At 41.2% G+C, this 11,310-nt stretch overlaps 1 protein-coding gene across 1 annotated transcript in view; it reads left to right on the top strand.

Annotated features, from left to right (window-relative positions):
* Positions 1 to 2,582: 2,582 nt before the first annotated feature.
* The window catches only part of vav1 (vav guanine nucleotide exchange factor 1), a 48,119-nt gene continuing 39,391 nt past the window's right edge, over positions 2,583 to 11,310 (top strand). Inside the window, exon 1 of the mRNA XM_088932313.1 lies at positions 2,583 to 3,017. Coding sequence (XP_088788439.1) covers positions 2,814 to 3,017 — 204 coding nt within the window. The 5' untranslated portion in view covers positions 2,583 to 2,813. The remainder of the gene's footprint in view (positions 3,018 to 11,310) is intronic.

Below are 11,310 nucleotides of genomic sequence, written 5' to 3'. Positions count from 1 at the left end.
TTTTTCGGTGTGAGTGAAGAAACAATTACCTGGTCTGTGTGACAGGGACCATGCTGGACAATGATAGGTCACTGTTCACATCGGCAGGATCATACAGCATTTATAAACACCTACCAGTAAATCATGGTAATATTGCAGTCTTTGCATAGCAGTTCAATCTGAATGCATGGCAAAATCACAGGAGTGCAGATTATAATGAAAAAGTAATGGATGTAAAATATAGAAGGAAGACCACTCTGGAACTGCAAATTTGCTATTCCAATTTGCTTTTGTGAACACTCAAAATGAAATCTTTTGCATGACAACTTGCTCCAGTAAAGCTTAATTTATTTCTCATGCATGTATCAGTTCTACAGCTGCTCAGATTTTGGTGAAAATGCCTATTAAATATTCCTTAGCCCAACTGTATTCAGATAGAATACAGTACTACTGCCCTTTCCTCTTGCCTGGCACATACACTAATAAACCATTGAAGTTTCTACTGTGGGGTTAACAGACATGCTGGACTTACCTGGCAATGAAGGCAGGTGTAAATGCAGGCAGGCTATCTCAGGCAGGCAGCTCACGCCAAGCTGTCAGTGCTGACCGTTTCAGTCTTCACTGTCTTGTGTCTCCCTCCCTTCACCTGGCTTTCTAGAGGCTGTACCTGGCGTCATGTGGAGGCAGAGGCGATTGGTCTGCGGTTGGTCGAGTCCTGGGGCTCTGCGCACAGCCAATCAGAGGAAGCAATTATTGGGTGTTAAGCAGGAGTCTGCAATGTTGCATGTTTAGACAGAGTTTCACATACTTTTGATTCATGCCCTGCAGAAACAGAGAAGGAAGGGGGGTGGAGACGGGGGGTGCACCTTCCTGTTACAGGAAGGTGTAGCCCTGCACGCATGTCTGCCCTCAGACATGTCTGCCCTCACATCTGCACAGTGCCTGTCTCCTACTCTCTGATCTCCAGAAGCAATGGAGTGCGATAGATGTCAAATCACCTAGTACAGTGTGGGTAATGGGAATTACCTAGACAGTGAGCGGCTGCCCTAATACAAACACAAGATTATGTATGCCTGCCATATCAATAAATGTTTGAAGTAGTTTGGGTGGGTAGCTGCTTCAGCATGCGTGGGCTGCAAAGGAACAAGTAATAGGTTTATTCCATGCTGAAAAGAGAAGAAAGAAAACACATTTCGGCTGTGGAGCCTTCTTCAGGTGTAACACCTTACAGTTTCAACAAAGGCAATGGGATTCCATCCAGTTAATGCAGAGCTATACATGAAAAGGGAGGTGGTTTAAATTTGTACAAATAACGTTTTTGGAAATGCTTTATACATCGTGCAGCCCTAAAACAGACCACCAGGGGGAGACAACGATGCATTTTTAAATTTAAAAGCCTCACATCATTCATATAAATACCATATCCTTATACAGTATGCATGAACTGTGTTCTAACAGACACAGCATTTTTTACAAAGCTAGTAAAACTGAATGCACTAACACCCAGGTTTCTTTAGCACAGCCTAAGAGTAAATATTAATTTTAATTCCTTAGGCTGTCATGACTGACAATTTAGAAAACCGATCTACCCAACAGTACTGAAAGAACCCTGCTTCCTGACTAGCTGGTCAAAGTGTGAGATCTAGTGTGCTGTCATTTTCCTCTAAAGTTAATTATTTAATCAATGTACCAGTCCAATACATAGACTACAAAGTCAGCTGTAATTTGACAATTCCTCGTACGTGAAATGCAACAGAATCCCCTTTTATTGCACCACAATGATGAAACAATCAGTGATTATTCTGTTCTAGTCTTGTTCCACTTTTTGCCAGTTGGTTTTAGTGTGATGGTGGTTATTTCTCTCTCTTACTGGCACAGATTCTAAATTTTAGGATTTCTCTGGTATCCTGTTCTTCTTTTACTCATCAGTTTGTATTACAAATTAGGAAGTACAGAAAAAAACCCCAAGATATGCTTGTTTAATGCTGACTGCTGCTTTTCCTATTGTTTGCATACTGTACTTACACAGTCTTCTGTCAGTTACGGAGAAAAAAAACGTCCTCCTTTTACAGTAAATATCACAAAACACTGGACCAAGTATTACTTGAGATTAAAACACTCCTTTACAAGGGACAGATACTTTTTGTGGAAGGCCAGCAAATATCCAGATGCTGTAAAATCCATCACACCCATTAGACCTGAAATCATTTTCCTGTCAAAGAAGTGCACATCAAATATTTAACCATCTATGGACAGTGTATTTAATATGGACTTTATATGTTTTAAACTGGAACATGGCACTGAAAAAGTAATATAATTTTCTTTCTTGCATTTTTACCATGCAAAAGACGCTTCTTACACATTTTGCTGCCCACAGTTCAGTTAGCACACTTGCAGAGCTGAAAGGAATGCTTGCATGCGCATAATTTAAATCAACTTCTGCACACTCCTCTAGACACTCTACACTTGGCCCCAAAGGCTTGTGGTATTTGGTGTTCCCGATTGAACTCTGTTGCACAGCCGTTAGTGTCACTGTTACTACAACCCCCACAGCTCTATGAGGCTCTTAACTAATATAACTGCGGTTGCCACAGCACGCAGGCAGTGTGACTAAGTGACATGAGTGGAGCTTTGTGTCTGAAAAGAGGAAGCTTTGCAACAAAGGCTTGGTTCATTCTGTGCACCCCTGCAGTACAGAGCAAGGAAGAAGAGAAGCAGCAGCAAGGTCTAGCAGCAGCAGCAGCAGCAGACAGAAGACAGACCCATAGAAGAACCCAGGACTGAGAAGCGATTAAAGAGGGCTTGCTTTTTTCATCAAATTCCCCGGGCCAAGGATGGAGCTGTGGAGGCAGTGCGCCCACTGGCTGATCCAGTGCAAGGTGCTGCCCGAAAATCACAGGGTGACCTGGGAGAGTGCCCAGGTGTGTGAGCTGGCACATGCCCTGAGGGACGGGGTGCTGTTGTGCCAACTGCTGAACAACCTCCAGCCCCACTCCATCAACCTGAAGGACATCAACTTGCGACCACAGATGTCACAGGTAGGGACACTGGAATTTCTTATTATGACTAATTTCTGTTTTTATTAATTATGACAAAAACTTCCGCAACACTGAATCTTCATTTTATGTCATGTTAGAACAGTGCCATAAACTGTATGCTCCCAGGCCACTTAATCTAAAATCAAAACTTTTCTAAAAGTCTGGGCCAACTGTTTGAGGCTACCAAACTCTGACTGAACTGGACTGCACAATATAATAGAAGAAACACTTCAGGGCAGTTTAAAGTGTTCCATACTTCTATTGCCCAAGAAACACAGTAGTTGATGTCTATTTTGCTTTGGGACAAGCTGCTTTCTCCCTGTCTAAGTAATCTTAGCAATTCAGTTTGTGTCTCCCAGCACATTCTCTATCTCAACTGCTAAAGGTTACAAAAGGCAGAATCTAGAGCATTGTCTTGCGTTCAGATAAAGAAACCTCCATGCTTCTCTGCTGCTCCGGCTGAGGCTCGGTGAGAGACTCTTGCACATTAGACTCGGCAAAGAACAAGGTTAGGTGTTTGAGAGCCGCACAATTAATTTCGTACTCTAAAAATGAGATGATAAAAAAGTGTGTGCTGCTTCAGGTCTTCAACCATAGCAACCCATAGCAAGCCAGCCATTTGGTAAACCAAAATATATAAATAGGCATACTTTCAGGTTCACAGATCGTTATTTTTGAGTATGCATCATCCTGGCTGTAGACTACAAGAGGTGATACTCACAAAATACATAGAAAAAAGTTCTCACTCCAACTTTTAAATATTGAAATTATTAAACTAATATGTGTATGATACCTGCGTCAAACAATGTTCAGATTTCATCTGATGGACCAATATGATTTTTTAGAATGTGCACATCTTGATGTGCAAACATCGCTGAAGCTTTTCTTAATCTAATTTCTTTGAATATCATGCAAATACCATGTAAAAACATTCTGCCCCAGCATTTCCTACCTGTAACTGAATAAATGCTTGAATTCAGCCAGATTATTCACTGATGTAACGTTGAACAACCAACAAAGTATCTTGTGAAATATTTAGGTGCCACAGTAGAAGGCAGTGAAAAAGACATTTGTCTTTAAAACCTACCAACTGGACGCCATTCTTCAGATGCCAAAGGCTTTTACACAATGCTCCGACTGTACAGTAATGGGAGGGAACTTTAGATAGCATGTACAGTAGGGATATCCATTCCTGGTCATGGGAAGTCTCAGTCTAGTCAGTCCAGGGGTCCCCAACCTTGGTCCTGGGGAGCCCCATCATAGCAGGTTTTGTAGGTCACCATTAAATCACTAGTTTTTAAAGATTTCAATTGAATTTTATTTTTATATTTTATATCGCCCTTAGTAAGACATCACGGAGCACTTTCAAAATTATATACATAGACTATACAAACAGGGCTGAACAAATACTGAAAAAGGAAATGTAGTGTATCATAGTGTAACTGGGGTGTCCAGTACCCAATGGTTTCCCTCTCCTCCAGGCACTAGTTGTCTAAAGTGAAGCAGCATTTGAATGGCAATATATCTAAGGGCCATACTGGGAAAGGTTGTGTGTATTTTGAAAGCAGTTGTGCATCTTCCATTGTGATCAATTAAATGAGTGATTTGTTCAATTTTGTAATTTAGAGATTGTTTAGGACACTGGTATTCACTCCTAGTCCTGGAAGGATGCTGTGCCTTCTGGTTTTCCTTCCACCCTGGGATCTTTTTGTTTAATCAGCCTACACTACCACTGTTTCCATGTTGTTACTCGTTAAGAATTTTAAGTTATCTATAAAAGCTAGTGGACGGTGGCACTCCAAGACCACAAGTGAGTATAAGTGATTTAAGGACTAAAATCTAAGTTCTCTTCATCCCTCAAGGACCATAGCTCTCTTAATAGAACAGATGATTTACTTTATTCATTAATTGGTTGCAGGCATTGCTCGTCTTTTAAAACAGATGACCCATGAGACTTACTGTACGGGGACTCTCCAGGACAAATAGTGGAGACACCAGCACTGACTTGATTGGGGAACAAGGTTGATTAGGACCAGGGATAGAGAGCTCTGGTACACCATGTTGAGAGTCAGATATAGTCGCGGTGTCATCTTCATCGCTGTTGTTTGAATTGGTAATGTGTCGCCCTGTAAGACAAAAGGCACAGTGTAAAGCAATGATGACAGCTGTTGGTTTCACCGCTTCATTCTAAGTTTGACATGTCAACACATACCTTGGACAGCCCTGAATGGTTTACATTTAAGTAGTCTTCGAAGTCCTTAGTGCTTTTTGGTAGAGATCTTCAGAAAGTATGAAAGTTGGTTGTGTGGGAAGCAGTGCTCACTTAAGATGGTTTGCATTTTATTGAATAACCAAATGTCCTTGCTACAGTAGGTCTTTTCCAAAGTTGTATTGCAAAAAAACAACAACATCTGCATTCCACCACAATCTATCTTTCAATTGATTTTGAATTATCAGCCAGAGTTCATGTTAAGGGTTTTGTGATGCAAGCAGTTTCTGATGCTGATTGATGTACAATGAATGAATTTATCAGTTAGCTGATTAATTGCTCTGGTTAATGCCCCACAAGCCAGTGGCTGACCGTTTTGGAGACTTTAATTTCCAGGAATCTGTAAAAACTGGCATACCTGCAGATCCCATTTCACATTACTAACATAGGAAAAACAGGTAACCTTCATTCTTGCCTTATTCGTTTAGAATACACAAAATACTCCCAATTTCCTCTAGTAAATTTACGTGGTCCATATCTTGCTTTAATTTTCTGGAAACCCATGCCAGTGTAACCAAAACTTAACAATCTGTATTACTAATAGATAAGAACAGAAATTACACTTGATCTGAGCCAATGAAGTAAGTAAAGAATGACTATGCAGTGACTGTGAACTAGGGTCCCTACCTGTCCAGGCAATGGCAGGATTGTTCCTTTATTGAGGCGACTATAATACTTTCCATATTTTAAATGTCCCATATTGTTGTGGGACCCATGATTTTAAGTTCAGCATCTCTCCTTAACATTATTTTAATACATGTAGTTCTCCCCTCTTCCTTAAATGTAAGCTGTTCTGCTACAGACGAGATCTTGCTATTCATTCATTAGCATAGGCACATCTTTTCTATTAACCTGAACAGTTAGTTCTTGTATTTTATTGGCTATACACAACTGTAGCAGCCAATCAACTATGCCAGACAACGTTGCTGTCAGCAGGTACGTTGCTGAGTGCTGTACAGTTTTGGCGTAGAAGATTTGGCGATGTAGAGTGGAAACTGATTCTGAGGATTGTTTAATTAGAGCACATGTTCACAAATTGCCAAATTGGCTATGAAAGAGACGACGAAATGGTTATCCAATAAACTGCAATAAAAAATGTAAAAGTCAGTTTTCAGAAGCCAGAAATGTATTTCTCTTAGTAACACGGAACAAACTGAAGTAGTATGCAATACATCTGCTTAAATATAGGTAAGATTCCAGTATGTGGTGAGATATTCACAATAGGTTCATCGCAATTCACTGTTTTTTTACATGATGTTGTGTCCCGGCTTTTTTAAGTTTGAGGTGGAAACTCCAGGTCTAGTCTGCTTGTAATTATCCCGGATTGCATGAATTTTTGTCTTCACTGTAGAGCTAATAAAAATATTAGTTTAGCGTGTCTGTCACTGTTTTTTTCTTATTCTGAACTCTGACCGAAGCGCCAAGTGAAATTAAACAATTTTATGTTCCTGTATGATGGTTTGCACGGTACATTCAGGTTTTTACGGAAGTAAGGCCATTCGAACCTTCTTCTTGGATTAGTAATTTCATGCTTCAGTATTCTGTGCGGATGCACATTGAGTCAATGTGCATCTGATCTGCAGGACGTCTGGTAACTCCTGCACGTGCTGTGACGCTGGCCCTCCTGTGTCTGTGCTCTGGAAAGAACGCAGGTCTTGCACAGTTTCTGACTTCCTGATGCTTCGAACAGGGATGGCCACTAACCTCATCAAGCAACCTCATGACTCAGAGAGGCCTTAGACGCTGTCCACTCCCTCTTCCATAGTAAGAAAGCTCCTCTTCCCATGGTGCTGAGTCGGCGACGCGAAAGGGACATCATTTGAGTGATCACACTTATTTGGTGTGGCTGCATTATTATAGCTTAGCAGAAATTGCAAGTCTAACATTTCTATTTTTATCTTAAGGATATATAGATACAAGGAAGCAAATAAGATTCCACTATCCAGGTTGGCAGCATAGTGTCGCAGTGGTTAGCATTGCTGCCTCACAGCGCTGGGACCCTGCGTTCAATTCTGTGTGGAGTTTGCGTGTTCTCTCCCCATGTTTGCGTGGGTTTCCTCAGGGTGTCCCGGTTTCCTCTCACAGTCCAAAGACATGCTGTTAGGTTAAATTTGCTTCTGTGAAAATTGGCCCTGGTGTGAGTGTGTGCATGTCTGTGTCTGCCCTGTAATGGACTGGTGTCCTGTCCAGGGTGGACCCTGCCTTGTGCCCACTGTTTGCCAGGATAGGCTTCGGCTCCATGACCCTGAACTGGAAGAAGCATTTAGAAAACGAGTGGATAGATATTGGTAAATAAACCCTCACTTCATGCTTCATGCTTGTTACGTTGTTACACAAATGCTATGAATGCAATACACATATTAAAAAAAACAGTTTGTCCACTGTAGCCATTCCAGGAAACTCAAAACATAAAAAAATAAAAAAGCTCACATGGTGAGAAACCATTTCCATGCGTGTTACTCTTTCTGGGTGTGTCCAAGCTTTGGAGAAAATTGATCTTTTTTCTGCCTCAATGATCTCCTTACTCCAGTCCATAACAGAGAACAGGCTTGGAAAATGATCTAGGAACAAAATGACTGTGAGATTCCATGGATATTATTATGTGGGTGTTTTTTTTTACAATTCCAAAGGCGAATATCACTGGGCATATAAATTTGTTTTTATTGGTGGGTAGGACTGAAAAAAATACTCCCCCATGCTTTCTAACATTACATTTAATGTAATTTAATTAATGCATTATTTAGTTTAGTAGGCTTAGACCTCAATGAACCTACTTTTTAATACTATGCGGCTTTAAACAATCTGAATAGCACTGCTTTCATCTACTGTACCTTTTTTTTCGAGTAGAGAAGAACCACTTAAAAATATTGTAGAAAAAAAAGGCATTTGTCATGTTTCCCTCTCTCTCTTCACTCCACTGCATTCAAAATAAAATATTTGTGTCCCTCATAGTGCCTTAATAGTAATTTTCTTAGAAACGCACTGACTGTGAAACCACAGCCATCAGCCGAATAAAAGGCTCCATCTGTGTGTTAATTTTAATTAGTTTATGAAGTAGTGTGTAACTCTATGCCAGTAGAGCAGGATTTGCTCTGAACAGAGGAAAGCTCCAAAACACAAGGCAATAGATGACTGAAAGACACGTGGCTCATTTGCTCTCAAAGTTTAACTAAACACCAGACGCATTCAAAGAGATGGTGCATGTCTACAATCTTGTAAGTGTCATTCTGAGCCACAGCCCACAGGTAATCTGTTTTTGCAGCAATCAATCGGTTAGCCAGCCAATTCACCTTAGTGTGGTCCCCTTTCATTCAAGTAGAATATATGCCAGAACTGTTTCAGAAAAACTGTGCATTGCTAAAAAAAATGCCTCAACTAAAAAGTTAGATTCAGATAAAGGAGAACACACTGTGTTGAGCTCCTGGAATGGTTTGCTTCATTTAAAGTAACTGCAACAAGTTCTTGAATATTGTTGTAATACCCCTGCATCAACAGAGACAGATGTCAGCTTTACTTGTATGTGTATGATGATAAAAATCCAGAAGTACATAGGAAGCTGAAAATCTGACAATCTATTAATAACTTCATCTGCACTTATGCAGCAGTTTATATTTAACATGAGGTACTGCTTTATAAAAATAATGTATTTTCCTTCCATGGGACAGATACCTTTAAAATAATGAAAAAAGTCATATGAAGAAACACTAGCTGTCCAAAAGTCTAAAGTATGCACTACATTTTTTTTTGGGGGGGGGGAGTATGGCAAACCTTGTCAAGAAACTGGTTTTGAAAGGCAAAATAAACCTGGAAGTTCCTGTCCAGAATCGGGATAGCTCGGAACAATCCTGAAATCCGAAAGCGTTTCCATTTCCAGAGAGCTTTCCCCAGACGTGTGAAAGTAAAAAGAAACTAAAACTAAATCGCTGAATGGTGCCGATTGGATGTGGTGTCGGTGGAGGCGGTGGTTAAAACTGAAAGGCGGCGAAAATGGCCAAGGAGGCTAAGGGGAAGTGGGTTAGTGAGGGGCCTCTCATTTCCTCATTCAGCGGCCCTGCTCTTTCGCTGATGCAGCAGGCCCCAGAACAGAGGAGGAGTAAGGGAGGGCAGGGACAGAGTGCCAAGAGAGCACCACAACAGGGGCAAAATCAACAAAAGGAATATGGAGGTGTGGTGTGTGAAGCACTGAGTCTTCCATGATATAAAGCCAGTTGCTCACATGCCAGACATCTCAAACTCCAGGCACTGGGAATGGAGACAGGGACATCTGGAATACACAAATCAGCTGATATCGTACATTTTGTTGACCATAACTTTTTGGAGAGCGCAAAACAAAATGGGGATGAAGTGTGACTGCTGTTCCTGGATAGTGACTTTTCCAAACAGCTTTTTTTGGATAACTGCCCCCTCCCCTTCTGTTTTCCCTGATTACATTGCTTTAATTTCCCCTTAGTTTTTTCCTTCAGTGGTCCTTGAATTTGAGGGCATTTCTCAGTGTAGCTGAAGGTATATAAGACATAAGGAATATGTCTATTCCTTAGTACAGGGAAAAGGCATGAAAACTGAACACAACATTTAAGTCTTTAATAGTTTTAAATTGTTTTGTATTGATTGGTTACAGTCCTTCGAAATTCAGCACACTTCACGTCAGACCTGGAGTTTAAGAAAGCATTTACAATGTGTTTAACGAGATACATAAATGCTTCATTTCTTATATAATAAAGACTGCAGCGGAAGGGTTTCTTGCTGAGAATCTCTGGCCTTGTTGCTGCTGTGGCTTGCAACAAAAGCTCAGGATAGCTTATGTACTCCACACTCACTCATCTCCTAGGATAAGTTGATACTGACCTGCATGGGTCTTTGTCCCTCTTTAATTCAAAGCGGTCTATTCCATTTTGCCAAGGGTGTGGTGTGGAGGGTTTTCACACCACAGTATGACAGTATGAGGTTCCTACTGTCCTGTTCCTACTGTCATACACACACAGCTCTGTTTCCAAGTGTAAGAAATGAGGCCATTCAGCCAGTCTCACTGCCTTGGTCAATCACTTGCGGCTTATGAAGCCCAGATCTCATTAAGTGCTTGCTGGAGGGTCCCAGAGAGTCTGTGTCAGCGACACTAACTTGAAGTTTTTCTCCAGAATCCCCCAGATCCTTCGCATCAAGTAACATCTCCTATCCAAACATGTTTTCCTTAACATTTTCCGCTTCTGTCTTAGTTTCCTTCTTTTCACTGTAGCTGCCAAAGCAGCCCTAAACTTTGTTTATACCTCTCAGGAGTTTAAGAACCAAGGCTGTCACCAATGACGAGATGACGAGATGTTAAGGCGGTTTCTCAATGCTTTGAGAGAGGGGGGAAGAAATATACGAATGGATTCTCTACGCAAATATATTTTTCCCTCACCATAGAGTTAGGCACAATTCCCACGCCAACACCATTAGATATAATCTGGCGTCTACACAGCCCAACAGCACAAGCAGAAAGGTGACCAAAGGTTAGTCTATCCCCATGATTGGCTCCGTCCTCGGATGTTTCCCGTGGTCTGTTTGGGATCCGAGAAGGAAGTACAGTGAGCTGCTTTTTTTGAGCGTGGGAGGGAATTCCATACACCTGGAGATAAAACTGACCTATGCAAACCAGTGACGCACAAAGGAAAAGTGCGGCCGGCCCAGTTTAACCATCGTGTACCCTGAAGAGGAAGTCGATTTTTAGAGCTGGAATTGCAGTTTCTGCACCTTTTGCTGTGGATGCGAGCAGCAGGCGAGGTCAGGGGGACAGATAATACAGTTTAAGGCAGCAGGGGCTGTGAATTTCATATAATTCGGCCTCTTACGAACACAGTCCGGGCATCTGGCCTGATGGTCTAGGCTTAAATGAGCCCATAATTGTGTAATAACCGTTTAGCTTGTCAGCCCAAACTTGTTTTAAGTCTTTTTTTCCACCAAAACAATTTCTCAGCAGAGAAATCGCTTTTGAAAATTATTGCTTTATATGTGTACACAAATACAGGCTTAACCATAGGGCTTCTT

This window comes from Atractosteus spatula, chromosome 14, assembly GCF_055471065.1.
Source record: "Atractosteus spatula isolate fAtrSpa1 chromosome 14, fAtrSpa1.hap1, whole genome shotgun sequence".
Classification (NCBI taxonomy): Eukaryota; Metazoa; Chordata; class Actinopteri; order Semionotiformes; family Lepisosteidae; genus Atractosteus; species Atractosteus spatula.
Note: the sequence above shows the minus strand (reverse complement) of the source record. Positions and strands in the feature narration are given on the sequence as shown.